The following is a 21,737-nucleotide window of genomic DNA, read 5'->3' on the forward strand; positions in this document are numbered from 1 at the left end:
GGGCCGGCTGGCTTGACCGTTAAGGGTGCTGTAACCCCCGAAAGTACACTCCAGTCCAAACCTAAAAAAAAATTATTTTCTGTGTTTGTGAATTGTGTGCGCAGTAGCCGCACGTGCATCAACAAAGTAGTGCCAAGAGTGCCCCTGTGTCATAAGTAAAGGGCCGGCTGGCTTGACCGTTAAAGGGTGCTGTAACCCCCGAAAGTACACTCCAGTCCAAACCAAAAAAAAATTATTTTCTGTGTTTGTGAATTGTGTGCGCAGTAGCCGCACGTGCATCAACAAAGTAGTGCCAAGCGTGCGCCTGTGTCATAAGTAAAGGGCCGGCTGGCTTGACCGTTAAAGGGTGCTGTAACCCCCGAAAGTACACTCCAGTCCAAACCTAAAAAAAAATTATTTTCTGTGTTTGTGAATTGTGTGCGCAGTAGCCGCACGTGCATCAACAAAGTAGTGCCAAGAGTGCGCCTGTGTCATAAGTAAAGGGCCGGCTGGCTTGACCGTTAAAGGGTGCTGTAACCCCCGAAAGTACACTCCAGTCCAAACCAAAAAAAAATTATTTTCTGTGTTTGTGAATTGTGTGCGCAGTAGCCGCACGTGCATCAACAAAGTAGTGCCAAGCGTGCGCCTGTGTCATAAGTAAAGGGCCGGCTGGCTTGACCGTTAAAGGGTGCTGTAACCCCTGAAAGTACACTCCAGTCCAAACCAAAAAAAAATTATTTTCTGTGTTTGTGAATTGTGTGCGCAGTAGCCGCACGTGCATCAACAAAGTAGTGCCAAGCGTGCGCCTGTGTCATAAGTAAAGGGCCGGCTGGCTTGACCGTTAAGGGTGCTGTAACTCCCGAAAGTACACTCCAGTCCAAACCAAAAAAAAAATTATTTTCTGTGTTTGTGAATTGTGTGCGCAGTAGCCGCACGTGCATCAACAAAGTAGTGCCAAGCGTGCGCCTGTGTCATAAGTAAAGGGCCGGCTGGCTTGACCGTTAAGGGTGCTGTAACCCCCGAAAGTACACTCCAGTCCAAACCAAAAAAAAAATTATTTTCTGTGTTTGTGAATTGTGTGCGCAGTAGCCGCACGTGCATCAACAAAGTAGTGCCAAGCGTGCGCCTGTGTCATAAGTAAAGGGCCGGCTGGCTTGACCGTTAAGGGTGCTGTAACCCCCGAAAGTACACTCCAGTCCAAACCTAAAAAAAAATTATTTTCTGTGTTTGTGAATTGTGTGCGCAGTAGCCGCACGTGCATCAACAAAGTAGTGCCAAGCGTGCGCCTGTGTCATAAGTAAAGGGCCGGCTGGCTTGACCGTTAAAGGGTGCTGTAACCCCCGAAAGTACACTCCAGTCCAAACCAAAAAAAAATTATTTTCTGTGTTTGTGAATTGTGTGCGCAGTAGCCGCACGTGCATCAACAAAGTAGTGCCAAGCGTGCGCCTGTGTCATAAGTAAAGGGCCGGCTGGCTTGACCGTTAAAGGGTGCTGTAACCCCCAAAGTACACTCCAGTCCAAACCAAAAAAAAATTATTTTCTGTGTTTGTGAATTGTGTGCGCAGTAGCCGCACGTGCATCAACAAAGTAGTGCCAAGAGTGCGCCTGTGTCATAAGTAAAGGGCCGGCTGGCTTGACCGTTAAAGGGTGCTGTAACCCACAAAGTACACTCCAGTCCGAACCAAAAAAAAATTTATTTTCTGTGTTTAGCCGCACGTATATATCAAATCGATATAACATAAATGGAGGACCAAACTTTCTCCGATAAAAATAAAATAGAGAAAGATCAAGAACCACTTCCTCCTAGTGCTGAAGCTGCTGCCACTAGTCATGACATAGACGATAACATGCCATCAACGTCGTCTGCCAAGGCCGATGCCCAATGTCATAGTAGAGGGCACATACAATCCCAAATGGCAAAGTTCAGGAAAATGACCTTGAAAAAGACATTTAAATCAGCTGAAGAGAAACGTAAACTTGCCAATATGCCATTTACGACACGGAGTGGCAAGGAACGGCTAAGGTCGATCCCTAGTATGTTCATGACTAGTGGTTCAGCTTCACATGACGATGGAAGCACTCCTCCCACTAAAAAAATCAAAAGAGTTAAGCTGGCAAAAGCACAGCGAAGAACTGTGCTTTCTAAGAAGATATCACAAATCCCCAAAGAGAGTCCAAGTGTGGTGGTGGTTGCGATGCCTGACCTTCCCAGCACTGGACGGGAAGAGGTGGCTCTTTCCATCATTTGCACGCCCCCTGCAAGTGCTGAAAGGAGCACCCACAGTCCACTTGCTGATATGCAAATTGAAGATGTCACTGTTGAAGTACAACAGGATGAGGATACTGGTGTAGCTGGCGCTGAGGAGGAAGTTGGCGAGGAGGATTCTGATGGTGATGTGGTTTGTTTAAATCAGGCTCCGGGGGAGACAGTTGTTGTCCGTGGGATGAAAAAGCCCATCACGGTCATGCCTGGGCAGAAGACCAAACATTCCACCTCTTTGGTCTGGCAATATTTCTATCCAAATCCGGACAACAACTGTCTTGCCATATGTACCATATGTAAAGGTGAAATAAGTAGGGGTAGGGACGTCAACCACCTAGGAACATCCTCCCTTATACGGCACCTGCAGCGCGTTCATAAAAAGTTACTGTCAAGTTCAGAAACTTTGGCTCAGACCGTAAGCAGTCCAGGGACACCTAAATCCCGTTGTCCTGTTGTATCCAAGCGCCTGCAAACCACACCGTCAACTCCCTCCTCGTCAATTTCCTCCTTAGTCAGGATCGGAAGTAGTCCTGCAGGCCATATCACTGGCATGACTGACTCTCCTATCCGGGATTCCTCCGGAGGATCCTGCATTGCTACGCCTACTGCTGCCGCTGCTGCTGTTGCTGCTGCTGCTGGGAGTCGTTCATCATCCCAGAGAGGAAGTAGGAACACCACTACTTTTACTAAACAATTGACCCTCCAACAGTCCTTAGCGAGGAGGATGAAGTACGACAGCAGTCATCCTGAAGCAAAACGTATAACTGAGGCCTTGACTGCTATGTTGGTGTTAGACGTGCGTCCGGTATCCGCCATTAGTGCAGTGGGATTTAGACAATTGATGGAGGTAGTGTGTCCCCGGTTCCAAATCCCGTCTAGATTCCACTTCACTAGGCAGGCGATACCGAGACTGTACAGAAACGTCAGAAAAAGTGTCCTCAGTGTCCTGAAAAATGCCGTTGTACACAATGTCCACTTAACCACGGACATGTGGACAAGTGGAACAGGGCAGACTAAGGACTATATGACTGTGACAGCCCACTGGGTAGATGTATCACCTTACGCAGCAACAGCAGCAGCGTCACCAGTAGCAGCATCTCAGAAACGCCAGCTCGTTACAAGGCAGGCTACGCTGTGTATCACCGGTTTCAGTAAGAGGCACACCGCCGACAACCTCTTAGAGAAACTGAGGGAAATCATCGCCCAGTGGCTTACCCCACTTAGACTCTCCTGGGGATTTGTGATATCTGACAACGCCACCAATATTGTGCGGGCATTACATCTGGGCAAATTCCAGCACGTCCCATGTTTTGCTCACACAATAAACTTGGTGGTGCAGAATTTTCTGAAAAGCGACAGGGGCGTGCAGGAGACGCTTTGGGTGGCCCGAAAAATTTCTGGCCACTTTCGCCATTCAGCGACTGCGTGCCGAAGACTGGAGCGCCAGCAAACACTCTTGAACCTGCCCCGCCATCACCTGAAGCAAGAGGTTGTGACGCGGTGGAACTCAACCCTCTATATGCTTCAGAGGATGGAGGAGCAGCAAAAGGCCATACAAGCCTATACATCCACCTATGACATAGGCAAAGGAGGGGGTATGCACCTGACTCAAGCGCAGTGGAGAATGATTTCCGTGTTGTGCAAGGTTCTTCAGCCCTTCGAACTTGCCACACGTGAAGTCAGTTCAGACACTGCCAGCTTGAGTCAGGTCATTCCCCTCATCAGGCTTTTGCAGAAGCAGCTGGAGAAAGTGAAGGAGGAGCTAAGACGGAGCGATTCCGCTCGGCATGTGGGACTTGTGGATGAAGCCCTTCATTCGCTTTGCCAGGATTCCAGGGTGGTCAATCTGTTGAAATCAGACCACTACATTTTGGCCACCGTGCTCGATCCTAGGTTTAAAGCCTATGTGGTGTCTCTCTTTCCGGCCGACACAAGCCTGCAGAGGTGCAAAGACCTGCTGGTGAACACACTGTCAGCTGAAGCGGAACGTGACACGTCAACGGCTCCTTCTTCATTTTCTCCCGCAACTGGGGCTGCCAGGAAAAAACTTAGGTATCCTAAGCAACCCGCTGGCGGTGATGCAGGGCAGGCAGGACCAAGTTTGGACATCTGGTCCGGACTGAAGGACCTGGCAACAATTTCTGACATGTCTACTGTCACTGCATATGATACTGTCACCATTGACAGAATGGTGGAGGATTACATCGGTGACAGCATCCAAGTAGGCATGTCAGACAGTCCATACCTGTACTGGCAGGAAAAAGAGGCAATTTGGAGGCCCCTGTACAAACTGGCTCTATTTTACCTGAGTTGCCCCCCCTCCAGTGTGTACTCCGAAAGAGTGTTTAGTGCAGCCGGGAACCTTGTCAGCGAAAGGCGTAGGAGGTTGCTTCCACAGAATGTGGAGAAGATGATGTTCATCAAAATGAATTATCAGCTCTTCCAGGGAGACCAGCCTCCAGAAGGTACAGAGGGACCTGTGGTGGTGGATTCAAGTGGGGACGAGTTAATACTTTGTGAGGATGAGGATGTACACACTGAAGAGGGTGAGGAATCGGTGGATGAGGAGGATGAGGATGACATCTTGCCTCCGTAGAGCCAGTTTGTGCAGGGACACATTAATTGCCAGCTTGTTTTGTGGGGGCCCAAACGAACCAATCATTTCAGCCACAGTTGTGTGGCAGACCCTGGCGCTGAAATGATTGATTTGTTAAAGTGTGCATGTCCTGTTTATACAACATAAGGGTGGGTGGGAGGGCCCAAGGACAATTCCATCTTGCACCTCTTTTTTTCTTTGCATTATGTACAGTTTGGGGCCTAGTTTTTCTAACTGCCATCCTGCCTGCCACTGCAGTGTCACTCCTAGATGGGTCACGTGTTTGTGCCGCCCACTCGTGTCGCTTAGCATAGTCATCCAGCTACCTCGGTGCAACCTTTTGGACATAAAAACACTATTGTGAGGTGTGAGGTGTTCAGAATAGACTGGAAATGAGTGGAAATTAAGGTTATTGAGGTTAATAATAGCATAGGAGCAGAAAAACCTACAAATTCTGTGATTTTAGCTGTTTTTATGCTTTTTTTCAAAAAAATACAGATCCAAAACACAAAACCCAGAACCCAAAACACGGAAGGGTGGTTTTGGCAAAACCAATCCAGATCCAAAACACGAAGAAAGATCCAGATCCAAAACCAAAACACAAAACACGAAAAGTGGCCGGTGCACACCCCTAATTTTTAAGAATCGATGTATGAATGATGCTATCAAAAGAGGGTGTGGTGGTGTTACCCCATAAGAAAGGTGATAGGAAAGTATTGGCTAATTGGTATCTTATTACTCTTTTAAATACAGACTACAAAATTGTTGCAAATTGTTTAGCAAGTCAGATGAAAACAATTATTTCACAAGTAATAAGAGAAGAACATGTGTTTGCGGTGCCTGGTAGACGTGTGCATGATAATTTGATGTTGTTTCGGGATATGATTGGTGATACATTAGGAAGGAAAAGAATGTTGTATGTGATGGCGTTGGATTTTGAAAAAGCGTATGATAAGAGTGGATCATGAGTTTATGTTTAAAGTGTTAGAACGCATGGGTTTTTCAAATGTGTTTGTTGATTGGATTCGGATTTTGTATGAGGGTGCGTTTAGTAGTCTTAGTAAATGTTTTTTAAGTGAGCATCTGAAGATAGATTCAGGTGTTAGGCAAGGGTGTCCGTTGTCTCCAATTCTTTTTATCTGTGTCTTAGAACCATTGTTGTGTCTGTTGCGAAAGGATAAAGTTGTGCATGGTTTCTTGGTACCTGGGTGTAAGGGTGAATGTGTGAAAGCTTTGGCGTATATGGATGATGTTGTGGTTGTTGGTGAGAGTAAAGCGACTTTGGATAGAGTGAAATTGAAAGTTAAAATCTTTTGTGGCGGATCTGCTTTTAATGTGAATTGGCAGAAGTCTAAAATAAAATGTTTTGGTGGTAATGATATAAAGGATGGGCAGCTGGATTGTGTGCAAGGTGGTTTAAAAGTGTTGGGTGTGGTTTTTGATGAATCTTTGAATGGGAAAGAGTTGGGATGAGGTAGGTAGGAAAGTGGTTAAAAAAATAAATTTTGGGAATTTAAGAAAACTATCGGTTTATGGGAAAGTCCTGATGATAATAAAGGCTGTTATTTTGCCTATGTTACTTTATGTTGCAAATGTTTTCCCTCCTGGACCTTTGGTAGTTAAAAAGCTAAACAGAATTTTGTTTTTATTCCTTTGGGGGAGCAAAATGGAGAGGCCAAAAAGTGAGCATCTGTATAAGGATGGGAAAAATGGGAGTTTAAATTTTCCTAATTTGGATATTTCCTTTGGTATTAATTATACTGTACAAGTTCTGCGTTTGTTGAATGGTGAGACGAAAGCAGCGTGTATGATGCGATATATGGCTGGTTGGATGTTATATGAATTAAAATGGTGAGAGAAGAAAAATTCTATGCCCATAGCGTATGTAAGTGGTACGGTGTGATTGAGTTTTTTCTTAGAAACTGTGATTTGTTGGATGTGAGTGAATGGCGTGATAAGAAAAAGATTGTTAAGAGATTGAAAGATGGAGAAGAAGTTTGTGTGATTGATGGTTTGTCATCTCATGTTAGTGTGAAAGTTTGGAAACAAATAAGTATAAAAGGACAATCAAATAGACAAAGAGAAATTGTATGGATGAAACTGCATCCGGTGTGAGTATTTCAAAAGAAAAGAGATCTGGTAAGATCGGTTGTGTAAGGGATGTGAGAGTTGTTTGTATGTTTTTTTGGAATTGTGGTTATGCAAGGAAAGTGTGGAAGAAACTGGGTAGATTATGTAAAGAGGTGACTAGGGTTCAAATGATGACATGGAAGGTGGCTATGTTTGGTCTGGGTGCATGTGGAAAGGTAAATGATTGCTATGGTTGTTTGTGGCTTGTGGCTTGGCTGAAGTATTGTGGAATGTAAGGAATTTGTATATTTTTAAGAAGGAGAATATTGAGATGGAGGATGGTATTGGGTAAGCTTTATCTGTGCTACAGATGGGAGAAACATAAAACAAATGACCCTGATGCAGAAGGGATGTGGAAGCATCGAAAATGGAAGGACTGGGTACTTTTCAATTAATTCTATTTTTTCTCTAGAATTGTTTACTGTCATGTTGAAGCAATGTTTTTATGCACTATTATTTCTTTTTGGTGACTGTAATGTTCAATTTAATTTTTATAATAAAAAATGAAACCTGTGATGTGTTGAGCCGCTTCTACCCTTGGTGGTTGGAGAACGATCAGTACTGAATGGTTTAAAAAAAAATAAAAATCTGTTCTTATCAGTTTAATATCTGATACACCTCTTATCTGGGGACCATATATTAAATGGATTTTTAGAACAGGGAGATGGAAGAAGAGCTTGCTCTGTCCACTCCACACATTGACCTGGTATTGCATTACTTCCAGGACCGGTGCACCTTTCCTATACTGTTATCCAAAAATAGAAAATAACTATTTAACTCTTACGTTTGACTTTGTTGCATCTGGAAAAAATGAAACAAACTACTCTTTTGCCTGTGTCTGCACGTCATGCAATCAAATGACAATACCACCACCTGCTGCGCCTCCTGCACTCACCTGCTTGCACTTTGGCACTTATTAACACTTCATTTCTTTTATGTAAGTAACAACTGAAAATAAACAAGATCTGTTTATTTGGTGTCATCTTGTCTGGTGTCTTACTGTGTCTCCATTTTATTTTCTCCATTTAGGCCTATGTCTGGGGCTGAACTCAAAATATATATCTTTAACATGGAGTTGCAGAGTAATTGGTAAATCAGTTGCATAAAGAACATATTAGCCCGATTATCCACACCACCCACACGACGCCACATTTTTTCCCCTCCTTTGCATCTTTTTTTCACTTTTTACACCATTGCAATGTCAAGCACATGGATAGATTGAACGTTTGTCCCCATATAGAAATTTGCCAGAGTATGTTCACGTTTAATCATTTGAAATTTGCAGTCATTTTGTCAAACTTTTTTTTTTTTTTTTTCGATATTTTGTATTGGTATGGGCTTGAATTTGCTTCTTTCAGTGTTATGGTACCAGCTGCAAGCATTTGTTTTCCCCATCTGCAAGGACAATGATATAAAGCATATATTGGTCTGTGTCTCCCTCAAATGGGCCTCAGCAAGCAACTGCAATGCCTGTAAACATCAGAAGATTATGACATCAGAGTAGAATGTTGTTTGAATATTTTAATTTGCAAGCTGACTTTCAACATTCTGTTGCCCTGGATGGCAACCATTCCTGGACATTCCGTAGACACTGAACATTCTGAGGACGGTTTCTTAACATTTCAATGAAGGTTTCAGACTGTTTAATTAACTGCAGGGACACGGCATAAAGAAAGGAAGGCCGCGCAGAAGCTTGCAGGAGGAGGTTCCAATGCAAATCATGCAGCTAGCAAGAGAGTAAGAAAGAAATCCAGAGTGCATCTTCTTGTAGCATATGCTAAAATAAAGTGATGCCAAAAATCCGGGCCTTGCTGTGGGTCAGTCAGTGCAGTAGCTGGAAGCACCTTGGACAGAGCAGCAAGCAACAGGAGGCTCTTTTAGGCTGCCGCTCATTAGAGTTAATTGGAGGGTGGTTGCTGTAGCATTCTCCTTGATTTTGTGAGTTTGGTCTGAATGAAGCGTGTTTTTTTCCAGCCGCTTAATGGGTTATCGCTTCTCTGCCTTTTGGCTAAGAGCTAGTGTGGTGTTCTGCTGCACAGATCTGGGCCGAGAGGCATTCAGCGGTCGTTCTTTGGGAGGGACCCAGGATAATGAGGAGGGATAGTGTTTTTTGCAGGTGCTGGAGGACTTTCTAGTAAGAAAACCAGGATGTCTACTGTGAAGAACACGATGCGGGTGAGGGTGACAAGAGCGACATGAAACGGATCTTTAAGGTGTCTGGTAGAGATTGTTCTAGAAGGGTTAATTGGAGTACAAAGGAGAGAAATCTTGTGTGTGCAGGAGATCCCGGCTATGTACTTGTTGGACGCGACTTTTGTGGAACATGGGGTATATTGTGACGTTCTTATTGGTATGGAAAGGAATAAGAAAAGTCCTATAATGCAAGGTATAGAGGTGCTCTTTCTGAAGAGAGGGCCCTCACCATCCATTTGTATGATCCCTTTACGGAGTTGGGTTATATCCTGGGCATTTTTAAAACAATACTGCAGTCATGTGAGGTGGTTTTATGCAAAATAATGTAATTGGCATATTCAATGGTAGCTGGAGATTTTGGGTGCATTTCAAACCTGATAAAAATGGTGTTGGAGGCCTGAAGCACCCACCTGCGTTCTTAATTGGTGATTTTAGGGGCTACCTATATTACTATGACCAGCCATACTTCTGCAGCAAGTGCAGGATCTTTGGGCATTGAAAGGAAGATTGTTCAAATGTGAAAAACTGCAGAAATTGTCAAAAACCAGGACGTGAGGCAGGTGAATGCCCAGACCCAAGATGATGTGACTTTTGTGGGGAAGGTAGTCACTTTGTCCGTGACTGTCCCAAAGTGGAGGAAGAAATGGGAAAGGGGAAGTCTGCAGAGCAGTATGCCCTGTTAAATGTAGAAAAGTATGAAAAAAAGAAAAATGAACGGAGAGAGTATGAGGAGGAAATGGAATGTGCGGAGGTTGAGGCACAGGAGTTTGTGGATTGGATTTCTGCAGCAGCAGACGGTATCATATAAATGATTAATAATGAAGTACTCCCTGTGGAATAAGAGTTTAATGATACCCCGGCGCCTGTTCAAAGCTCCAGGTACTGCCAGATACTAAAGACCCCGGTGCCGGTATTTCCCTTGACTCCGCTCCTAGTAACAGCTTTGCCATTTGAATCAGTAGTGGGAAGTCCGGGTGGCTTATCACTGAGCAGCCCCATTTACAGTCCCTATCAGTCAAGTCAGCATGGTGTCCTCGACGGAGACCTTGGAGGATGCTGTATCGGAAGACGTGTCAGTGTGGAGCTCCGTGCTAGGCAGTGAGTCCGACACGGATTATAGCAGAACACCGGCTGTTCTGAGACAGAGGAGCGGACAGGGTAAGGCAAAGAAGCTCCGCATTGAGGAAAGGAAAAGGACACAGGACTTAAAATTTACAATAAGTTTAAGATTTTTACAAACATGCCGATAATGGGTATTGAGAGGATGCCAAATCCTGCTTCTCTGGCAGGAGTCAGTCAGGACAGGGCACTCCGGACAGGGCTTTTTGGAAGAGGCTGCAGTGAGGAGGATGCAGCCAGTCAGCCACTACGGGAGGGATGGGGAGAGGGAAGGAGATGATATGACCTGAGGAGGGGGATGCTGTGTGAGATAGCTATCTTGTGATTGAGGGGAAAGAGAGCTATAGCCCTTGCATCCCTTAATGTGAGAGGGTGCAATTCTAAGGCAAGGAGGGCGGCTATACTGGACTTTTTTGGGGGTCTTGATGGAAATATTTTCTGTTTGCAGGAATGTGGGCTGTCAGAATCTCCTAAGAGAGAAGAATGGAGGTGCAGGGAGTCAGTGTGGAGCGGCTCTGCAGAAAATAAGAATGATGGTATAGGGGTTCGAGTGAAGGGGATTAGCTTTAAGGTGCAGTTGTACACTATTATAGAAGCAGGTAGGTGCATTTTAGTTACATTTAACATTTCAATTTGTGTAATTTATATGCTCACGCTGACAAAAGTAAAAGGAAATGTTTGGTGGAGAAATTGGTGTATTATCTGATTGGAAGGATGCCGGTGGTGATTGTTGGAGATATGAATTGTGTGATTGAAAGAGGGGTAAAGAGAGGTATGACTGAGATGAAGATCGATGTCACGGGAAATATGTTGAAGAGTATGCTTGTTGATTTTTCACTGAAGGCTGTGGTGAGAGAATGCAGTATAAGAGAGCCATTGGCGACCTACAAGGCTGATAGAGGTATGATTGAGTCATGTGTGGATTATGTGTTTGTGTCGAAATAATTCATGTTTGTTTGGAAAGGAGAGGGAGGGTTTTTGGGATCATGATTGTGTTAGGTGTAGAATAGAACATAAGGGAAGAGGTAGTTATGGGGAGGGTATATGGAAAATGAATGTGAACTAATTGGAGGATAGTGAGGTTAGGAGCCGGTTCCTTGAATGCTATTGGAGATGGAAGGAAGAAAAAGGGTAAGTATGGATTTTGTGTGTCTGGATTTGGATCCTTTTTTGAAGATGGTCCACAATACCTTTCGTTTGGAGGTCGACCTAGTAACCAGGGAGGATGTCGATTTAAAGTTTGTAGTGGAAAAAATACTGAATGGATTAGCTGGTATTGAAAAAGGTGAAATCTTTTGCTTACAGGATTTCCAGAAGACTGGTATGTAAGATATTACCCTCTATAATCAGAATCATTGTTTTGATGCCTGTGGAAGGTTAAAGAACTGTTTGAAAAGCACAAGTACTGTTATGAATGGCTTTAAGCTGACTGAATTGTTTTTGTCACCTGAGAGACCCCTGTATGTACATCCTTATGACCCATACACAGACTTGGATTTGGTTGTATTTTTAGTGTCACAGTATTGTGCAAATTTAAAAGGTGGAGAAGTTTACTACATTTAAGTCGGATCGAAGTGGAATTGGAGGGGTTAAGCACCAACCTGCAAATTTCAAATGTGAGGAAAAAACATGGGTTCTTGTATTACCCTGGCCAACCTACATTTTGTAGGAAGTGTTTTTGATATGGCCATGTACAAAAAGACTGTCCTGAAGAAAAGAAATGTAGAAATTGTAAAAAGCCTGCTCATGAGGGTGCAAGGTGTCCAGAGGCAAGGAGGTGTGATATCTGTGGTTCTTTGGACAAGTCCTGGCCATATGTTCCAGAGTATATGAAGCAGCAAGGAAAGTGCAGTAAACGACCTTAAAGAAAGTATGGAGACTGAAGCCCAGGGAAAAGTTAATTCTGCACTTAAAGAGAATAAGGGGGAAGGTGCAAAGAAGGATGATAAGACTGCACATTGTGTAACATGCGGAAAGTGTTAATATGTAGGAAAGTGGATTAAGACTTGAAAAGGGAAAAGAGGCAGCTGGCGTTTCTCAAATTAAAATAAAAAAGGAGCAAAAGTAAAAAGCCTAGAGTGGTGGAGTCTGATAGGATAGATCCCTCTTATCCAATCGGTTTGGAAGAGTTGGATAATTCTATGAGACTGGAACCCTCTTATCCAGTTATTTTTGGAGGAGTTAAAAACCATTGGAGATAATGTGAAAAAATCTGAGAAGTAGTGGTTGATTGCATGTCATTTATTTATTTAAGAAGGATTTCGAAAGAACATTTGTTGTATATGGGGTTTGAAAAATGTGGAAATTCTGTAATCCCTGAAGGCTTAAAATAATTTTTTTGTTTAAAATGCCCCCAAGCCTAGTGTTTGGGGTGTGTCTGTTTGTGAATTGGAGGGAAAATGCAAAGAAAAGAGGCAGGGTTATGTAATTTGAATAGTCACTTTAAGTTAAAAAGAAATAAGAAATAAAGACCAACAAGATAAATGTGTTAAAACTTGCAAGACTTAGGTAGTTCTTGCAGAAGTTCCTTTTGGAGCAGACTGTTTAATACACACCACTGAGTGGTTTTAAATAAAATATATATCTGTTCTTATCTGTTTAATATCTGATACACCCCCTATCTGGAGGCCATATATTAAATGGATTTTTAGAACAGGGAGATGGAAGAAGAGCTTGCTCTGTCCACTCCAAGCATTGACCTGGTATTGCATTACTTCCAGGACTGGTGCACCTTTCCTAAACTGTTATCCAAAAATAGAAAAGAACTATTTAACTCTTTCATTTCACTTTGTTTCATTTTTACAGATTAAACAAACTACTCTTTTGCCTGTGTCTGCACGTCATGCAATCAAATGACAATACCACCACCTGCTGCGCCTCCTGCACTCACCTGCTTGCACTTTGGCACTTATTAACACTTCATTTGGTTTATGTACGTAACAACTGAAAATAAACAAGATCTGTTTATTTGGTGTCATCTTGTCTGGTGTCTTACTGTGTCTCCATTTTATTTTCTCCATTTAGGCCTATTTCTGGGGCTGAACTCAAATGATATATCTTTAACATGGAGTTGCAGAGAAATTGGCAAATCAATTGCATAAAGAACCCACCAGCGCACGCAGGGGGGTTTCTGAGTACCTAGAAACCCCCCCTGCATACCACTCCATCGCAGCCCAGCTTAACAATAATTTTTTTTTTGTTTAAAACATGTGAGCTCGGCAACTGTCCCTGGCTGAGCTGCCTGTAGGGGGAGCTGCAGCGCTTGCACACAGCTCCTCCCGGGCAGTTCTCATAGGGCACAGCACACCGGCATTGTTGGAGGCTGAGACATCAGAGCCTGCTGCTTGACAGTGACCAGTGCTCTCTCCCAGAGCCGCACCACAGGTGGGTGTAATGTTTTACATGTGGGGGGAGGGTGATCTTTGTCAGTGTGCCAGTCTGTGTGTGTATAGGCTTTGTCAGTGTGTGTGTGTCAGTCTCTGTGTGTGAGTAGGCTTTGTCAGTGTGTGTGTATAGGCTGTCAGTGTGTGTCAGTCTGTGTATGTGTATAGGCTATGTCAGTGTGTGTGTGTGTGTATAGGCTTTGTCAATTCAATTTAAGGCAAAATCATTATTCATTTCTGCAGATCACTGTTGCTTGTTTCTTTGTAGTGTGTGTGTAAAGGCTTTGTCAGTGCAGTGTCTGTCAGTGTGTGTGTGTCAGTCTCTGTGTGTGTGTGTCTAGGCTTTGTCAGTGTATATGCATGTCAGTGTGTGTGTCTAGGCTTTGTCAGTGTATATGTGTGTCAGTGTGTGTGTGTGTATGCTTTGTCAGTGCAGTGTGTCTGTTAGTGTGTCTGTGTCAGTGCAGTGTGTGTTAGTGTGTCTGTGTCAGTGTGTGCCTCTATGTGCGTGTATATGTCACTGTGTATGTTTGCGGTGCCGCCTTTTTATTTCTTCAAGGAGCTGAAAAGCTCCATATAAATATAGTCAAGTAGACTCCAAATAAAAAAATTAAACACGCGGGGTGCAGATCCTAGGAACTAAGCAGACCACTCAGTCTTGAACATACAATCACATACAGGCAGTGCTCCTCAGGTACTCAATAATCCAAGCTTGTTAATCCATTACTGTGCAACGTTTCAGATGCAATTATTACATATTTCGTCAAGGCATTGATGAAATATGTAATAAATTCATCTGAAACGTTGCACAGTAATGGATTAACAAATTTGGATTATTGAGTATTGATTATTGAGTACCCGAGGAGTGCTGCCTGTATGTGGTTAGATTTTTTGTCATTGGTTTTGTAACCAAGTATTGGAAACCCCCCTTTCAAAATCCTGCGTTTGCCACTGGAACCTATTGCATAATGAACATATTCTATTGTTTGAGCCCTGATTCTTCAACCCACCCAGATGCCACAATAGGAATTTTTTCCACCCACCCCTCCTTTGTATCTCTTTTTCACTTTTTGCACCATTAAGTGTCAACCACACGTATAGATTGAACTTTTGCAGTCGAGAATTGCCCATCTTTTCATTCGGACAACTTTTCATTCGGATATTTTGCAAACTTTGTCCCCACATGGAAATTTGGCAGACTATGTTCATGCTGAATCATTTGAAATTTGCGGTCATTTTGTCAAGCAATTTTTTTTCAATAAATGGTTTTGTTACGGGTTTAAATGTGCCTCTTTCGGCATCGTGCGACCATCAAGAAACATTTTTTGGTCCCTATTTGCAAGGACAATCAATGGTAGAAAGCATCTCGTGGTCTGTTTCTCCCTCCAATGGACCTCAGCAAGCAAGTGCAATACTTGTAAACATCAGAACACAATGACATCAGAGTAGCATGTTGGTTGTTTGAAAATTAGAATGAGAATGTACCAACATTCTGTGTTCTGACTGTCAACATTCTCTTCTTCCTGAACATTCCGTAGACACTGTGAACATTCCAAGCAAGGTTCCTTAGCATTTCAATGAAGGGTTACACTGTAATAAACTGCAGGGACACGAAGAAAGGAAGGCCGCAAACAGTCTTTTGGGTGGGTGTGGCAGAGGTTTGCAGGAGGCGGTGTCAATGCAAATCATGCAGCTAGCAAGAGAGTATGGGAAATAAAACAAGAGTGTGTCTGCTTGTAACTAACCTATGCTAAAAGAAAGTGGTGCAAAAAAAAAAATAAAATCTGGCCCTTGCTGGGGGTTAACCGATGCAGTAGCTGGAAGCACCTTGGACAGGGCAGGAGGCCGCTTATTAGAGTTAATTGGTGGCTACTGTACCATTCTCCTTGATTGTATGAGTAAGGTCTGAACAAAGCACATTTATTCCTGGTCCTTAATGGGTTAATGCTTCTCTGCCTTTTGTCTAAGATCAAGTGTAGAAGGAAACAATTTTTTCTCTGCCTTTTGTCAGGTTGTGGGTTTGACCCTTGTGGGCTGCTCTATATCTAAGCTGTTGATGCTATTCCCTTTAGGGAGAAGTCAAAGTGCTTATGTCTTAAAAAGAGAAACCCTTGTTCTCTTTAGAGTGTAAAAAAATTTCTCGCCCTTTTGGCTAAGATCAAGTGTAGTATCTGTTCTTATCAGTTTATACTGACTGAAGTTTGGCTACACTCAGGCTCCAGAGGACCTGTTGCTGTTCCCCAACACTCAGTGGATGCATGCTGGCTTCGGCCTAACACTGATGAGGGTAGAGCGGACAGTGTATACTGGGCCTGCACCGGCTGAGGAAGCTGAACAAAGACTGCTGTGAGGAGGAAGGACTTCGACCTGCCGAGGGTTAGACTTGTCTGCTCTGCCCTCTGGAGAAGCAACTGCCGACCCCCAGACCGGCAACTGCAATGAAGAAGGATTACACCTAGCAGAGGGTTAGACTTTAGACTCAGTGAAGCAGTCGTCCGACCTCCAACCAACGACGACTAGACCCTGCGCCTGACCGACTGCTATGAGGAAGGACTTTGACCATCAGAGGATTAGACTTGTTTGCTCTGCCCTCTGCAAAAGCGACTTCCAACCTCCGACCAGTGCATACCCTTCTCCAGCCCCACTTTAAACCCCAGGCAAGAAGCAGGACAGATGGCCAGTGCCGGCTCCAGCCTCCGCTCCAGCCACCTCTGCCGGGAAGAAGGGAAAGAAGGGACCAAAGCCGGCCAAAGCTCTGCTCGACCCAGTCCCATCTACCTCCACCACCCCTCCAGCAGCAGAACTCGGGAAACCCAGCCAGACCCAGCCCAAGGGTACCCCAGCCTTGGAGCCCTGGATGAGGCAGACCTTGGTGATGAAGCTGAAGGAGGTGGATGGATAGATGCCAGACCTGACGACCGATACCTTCAGCAAGAAGATGGTTCTTGAACAGCTGTTCTCGATGGCTGAAACCCTCAGCATCCAGAACTACCTCAAGGGAATCTTTTACGTGACCTTTGCCATCTGCAAGAGGTATTGGGAAGCGGTGAAAGCGGCGAGGCCTAAATCCCCTTTCTCTCACTTTGTGGGCAATTGCCCTATTCAAAGAGAGGAGAGGTGGGTGACGGTTTCAATGCGGAACCCACACACACCTGGCAAAGACATCGCTACCTTCCTGGGCCGTTTATGAGCAGTGATCAAGGACCCCTCCAAGATCCTGGACAGGAATGGCTTCTGGACAGGCAAGTGGGCCATCATTGTCAGGCTGCAGAAGGACAACTGGAATCCTGTTGGAGTCAGGCACCTGCCACAGTACTTCTCCCTGGGCGCATCTTCGGGATTTCTCCATTACTCTGATCAGCCGCGAAACTGCAAGAGCTGCGGTGAGAAGGATCACTTTGGAAGAGACTGCAAGGTGACAGCCTGCAGGAAGTGTAAATTATCAGGACTTGACAAAAAGGACTGTCCCACACAGAAGACATGTAACCTCTGTGGGGAGGTGAGACATGTCTACAGAGACTGCCCCAACAGGGTGAAATTCTATGCGGCAGCAGTGACTGGACAAGGCCAGCAGAGGCACCAGGAGGGTAAGAAACCTTCCATCCCCACCCCTTCTACCTTCTCCTGGTTCTTCTGTGACCACAGGGCCACTCTCTTCCAAGGAGACCTGGGCAATGGTTTTCCTCCTGGCCCAGGCTCCTGGAAGTTGAACTGTGCTCTGCTGGTAAGGCTGGAGGTGCTGGCCAAACTGAAGGATGCCTACATCACATGTAAGAATGATAAATGTTATTTTGAATGTATGAGTGATTGATGGGAATATGTTAAGGCTAACATTCACAGTTTCTTCCAGGTCAAAGGTAGACAACAGACGTGAGAGGTGATCTGGAGGAGACCAAAAAGGGCCTGAAAAGGCACTTTGAGGAGGAAGCCAGATGCATTGTCTGCCGTTCCAAGGTGGAGAACCTGCAGAAGGGTGAGAAATGTAACTCTTTCTTTTTCAGGAAACTCCACTCTGGCCACACGCCCCTGACTGAGCTGCGAGATGAGACTGGTACTCTCAGGCAGGGGAAAGAGAGCATCATGAAAGTTGTCACAGACTACTATTGTGACCTCTACTCCCCGAAGACAACAGACAGTGGTGTGGCTGAAGAGTTCCTGTAAGGTATCACTGACACTATTAAACCTGCAGGTAAAGCAGCCATGGATGTTCCCTTGGCATTGGATGCGTTGCACTCTGCCGCCAGATCCTTTAGGCAGGGCAGGACCCCGGGCAGTGACGGTCTCCCAGCAGAGCTCTATGTAGCGTTGTGGGACCTCATTGGCCTTGACCTGCTTGAGCTATACAAGGAGATGGTGGTGGAGGGCAAAATGCCTCCTTTTCTGAGGGAGAGACTGATCACGATCTTGTGTAAGCATAAAGGGGAGAGATGCGAGCTGAAAAATTGGAGGCCCATCTCTCTCCTGAACATAGACTACAAGATCCTCGCCAAGGACTTGCCAACAGGCTGAAGGTTGTCATCGGACAGATCATTCACCTGGACCAGACCTGCGGAATTCCTGGAATTGTTTGTTATAGAGCTCCTGGCTGTATGCATCAGACAGAAACCAGAGGGGTCATCACACCGGGTCCTGACCGTAGAAAGGCCAAGTGTTCGCTGTATATGGACGACGTCACAGTCTTCTGCGCAGACCAGAGTTTGGTGACAGCACTTGTCCAGACCTGCGAGAACTTCGGCCGAGCTTCAGGGGCAAAGGTCAACTGCAGGAAGTCAAGAGGCTATGCTGCTCGGGCAGTTGTACCTGTCATCCTCTGCTCCATTCTGTCAAGCCAGACTTCATCAACATTCAGTGAGTCTGGTTTGGTGGTGAGGGTGCGGCCCTGAAGTGCTGGGACGAGAGACTTGCTTCTGTAAAGAAAATTTGGACTGTGGAGCTTCAGAAACCTTACCATCGAAGGGTAAGCACTTCTACTTTGCAAAACGAACCTTCCTGTTCTGCAGTACACAGCGCAGGCCTGGCCACTTCTGGTCACGGTCTGCAGGGCCATCACAAGGCAAGTGTTTCACTTAATCTGGGGCTCCAAGATCGACAGAGTTAAGCGGGCAATTATGTACAAGGAGCACCTCAAAAGGTTGAAAGTGAATTCCTGATATCCCCACCATGCTGAGAGCCTTCTTTGTGTGCAACTGTATACAGAGGACTTTCTGTGAGACTGACAATGACTCTGCAGGAAACTCCATGTCTTGCTTTTTCCTCCTACCCCTTTGGAGGGTCCTACGCTGGGACAATTGGGACAGCTCCATCCCTTACAACTGGAACACTCCCTGGTTCTACCTGGATGTGTCCAAGTTTGTGAGGAGCACCAACTGGAGTGATTTAAACCTGACTTGTGGAAACCTAAGACTATCCACAAGCTCATCAGAGCAAAATACATTATGGAACCTATTCCATGGCTCCCTTCAGCAACTGCCTAACAGGTTTGGGAAAATGTGGCCTGCAAAAGGCTCACAAATAGACACAAGTACATGTCATGGATGGTCTTCCAAGGGGGTCTGCCCCTAAGGTCATTCATGCACTCCCGTAACCCGTACCTGTGCAGGTACAGACATTGCCCCTGGTGCATCTCACATGAGGAAACATCTATGCACTTGTTTGGGACTATACTTATGCACAGTTGTTGTTAGATACCCTGGAACATGAAATCAGAGACTGTGTGCCAAGGAACAGCCTTTTGTACCACTCGGTACTTTATGGACTATTTCCTGGCACCCACACTTATGGGGCAATCCAGGAGGCCTGGCACCTTATGAACAGTTTTCAGGATGCTTTGTTGCATGCCAGGAACCACCTCATTCTAAGGAGGGAGAGGATGTCTATCCAGGACTGTTGCAGGCTGATTCATAGCCTGCTAAGAGACTATTCCATCATGGACATCCCTGAGGAAGAAGAGGACTAAACCCCCCTTTCTTCTGCCCCTCTCCCCATGTGTGACTATCCAACAAGAAGTGGGACTGTGGCCCCCTTCCCCACAATGCCTGATGTTTTGTTGATATGTTTTGCTATTTATTCATACTACCCATATATGTGTCTGTCTTTCAATAAAACTTCAAACCTGTGATTCCCCCTCCCTTACTCTCTACCCTCCACACCCATAGACCTTGTTAATTGTTGTGGTGTTTAAGTTTTGAATGAATAGTGCAGATGTCAGTCAGATGATTGGATGGAATCATTTATACAATTATTATCTGTCGACACTATCGTCCCTTGTCTGATAGCATGTGAACGGCATGCTACTTGCGTGCCGGTGCGAAAACAACACAATTACACGCACACATATACACACCCACTCACTTATAAAAAGGTTCCCACACATTATAAATAATAACTAGAGTTAGTAGAGGTATTTGGTAGCTAATAAATACGATGTAAAATGTATTTATAAGTGATCTAAGGTTCAGAATACAGTGGACATGTCATGTTTGGTATCATACTAAATATCTGTTTATTTGCAGACATCCGTTTCTATCAGCAAAGAGATCGCACCGTGTGTACACTAGTTTTGGATAATAGGGAGTTACTGATTAGAATGCTATTTTCTGTATGTAGTGTTGTAGCCAGTTTAAACTTGTTCTTCAGTGGGAAAACGCACAATAGAGACTGTTGGAGAACTGACCCATACCCCTGATGACACTGTGTGAACTGACCAATAACCAGACTGACTTGGAGTCGGGACTAATGAAAACCTGCCAACTGTGTCCTTTGTTTCCAATGTAAACTGAATTGTATATATACCTGTGTCCTGAGTCCAGCACTCAGTCATCTCCATTTTGTGACTGCAGGTTTCAGGACTGAATGACTGCATGCTGGATTCAGTGCGCTAGCGTATGTATGGGCTGTACTATGTATTTTTCTGTTATTTTATCTGAATTGTTAAACTACTTTATTTGTTACCCATTTTCATATAAAATAACTTTGTGCACTTTGGAATCACAAATGCGATTGGAAAGCAATTTATTTTATAAGGAGACAGCATTAATAGATGGGGGCTCGCAACTGATATCACGTTACCGGAAATTACACAGAGCATACGGATTTTGGTTCCTCAACAAGGGATGGAGGGATGCGTCATATACGGGTAAGAACACATTGTGTTCAAAGTCTGTTTATCACTGTGTTGTGAAACCAAATGTCAGCTTTTGTGTGATTTAAGGAGCACTGATTAGGACCTAGAGACAAGAGAAAAGAAAATCCGTTTCTTTATCATTTTGTGATTTAATGTGATTTATTTCACATAGCGTATTCGTACTTCCCGTAAGGTTGCCACATGTTTAACCAATCATTTTGATAGATAGTGCTGTTGTAGTGTGTGATCACTTGTTAACACCTCTGAATAATTATTACAATCATTTGGGAAAGCATTTTTCTGTGCAGAAAACAAGGTGTGTGTGAATGTGGAATGTGTGCCTGAAGTTGTGGTTACTGTTGAAATAGTACAGTGCGGTTGGCTGTCTGACGAGGCAGATACAGTAGGGGCAACAGAGTAGGTATACACAGCAGGTATACTGGCAGCGAAATCAGGGATTTTTGTTTTCGGCGAAAACAAGGGGTTTTCGGCAGACACACCCAATAGTAATCGCAAAGCTTATTGGAAGTTAGTATCTGTCGATTGGACCGCATGGTTGCATACACACCACATGGTTGCGTATAAAACTGTGATTGTGACTTGGAGTTGTGGGAGGAAATCGCTGGCAAGGTTAAGTGTTAATGGAATGCTTAAATGCTACCAGTTAGAATATACTCAAAGTAGGGAAAGGAAAGCAGAATATTGCATAGGCAATATTTCTGCTCCTCGCTGCGTACGCTGACAATCATGATTAGCGGTCAGTTGTGCATAGCGGGAGGAAGCGAGTGGACGCAGCTTGTGAATTAGTCCATGGTCAAAATCTCTAGCAGGAGGTGAGTTGCAAAGCATTGGAAAAATCTTTTTCCAGATGGGTGGAAAGCAAACGCTAGAGATGGTCGATGAGTTGCTGCTTAAGCAAGGGCCAACTGGTTCAGCAAGGTGTATAATGTA

The 21,737-nt window shown here is 44.5% G+C and overlaps 1 protein-coding gene and 4 pseudogenes across 5 annotated transcripts in view; all 5 read left to right on the top strand.

Annotated features, from left to right (window-relative positions):
- Positions 1 to 21,737, top strand: part of LOC148542537 (uncharacterized) — a 58,136-nt gene that overhangs the window by 2,719 nt on the left and 33,680 nt on the right. For 4 of the 5 annotated variants that reach the window (XR_015877846.1, XR_015877847.1, XR_015877848.1 and 1 more), the window contains exon 2: positions 10,729 to 10,879. The exons of the other annotated variant lie outside the window; for it this stretch is intronic. Coding sequence is in view for 1 of the 4 variants with exons in the window: in XM_088468936.1 (XP_088325062.1) it covers positions 10,729 to 10,879 (151 nt within the window). In the remaining 3 variants the exon portion in view is untranslated. The remainder of the gene's footprint in view (positions 1 to 10,728; positions 10,880 to 21,737) is intronic. 5 annotated transcript variants of the gene reach the window in all.
- On the top strand, positions 7,534 to 7,708 carry LOC148542538 (U2 spliceosomal RNA; annotated as a pseudogene).
- On the top strand, positions 12,841 to 13,016 carry LOC148542539 (U2 spliceosomal RNA; annotated as a pseudogene).
- On the top strand, positions 15,796 to 15,895 carry LOC148542540 (U2 spliceosomal RNA; annotated as a pseudogene).
- LOC148542541 (uncharacterized) lies at positions 16,626 to 19,619 on the top strand (annotated as a pseudogene).

This window comes from Taudactylus pleione, unplaced genomic scaffold (assembly GCF_031769625.1).
Source record: "Taudactylus pleione unplaced genomic scaffold, aTauple2 ptg000012l, whole genome shotgun sequence".
Lineage (NCBI taxonomy): Eukaryota > Metazoa > Chordata > Amphibia > Anura > Myobatrachidae > Taudactylus > Taudactylus pleione.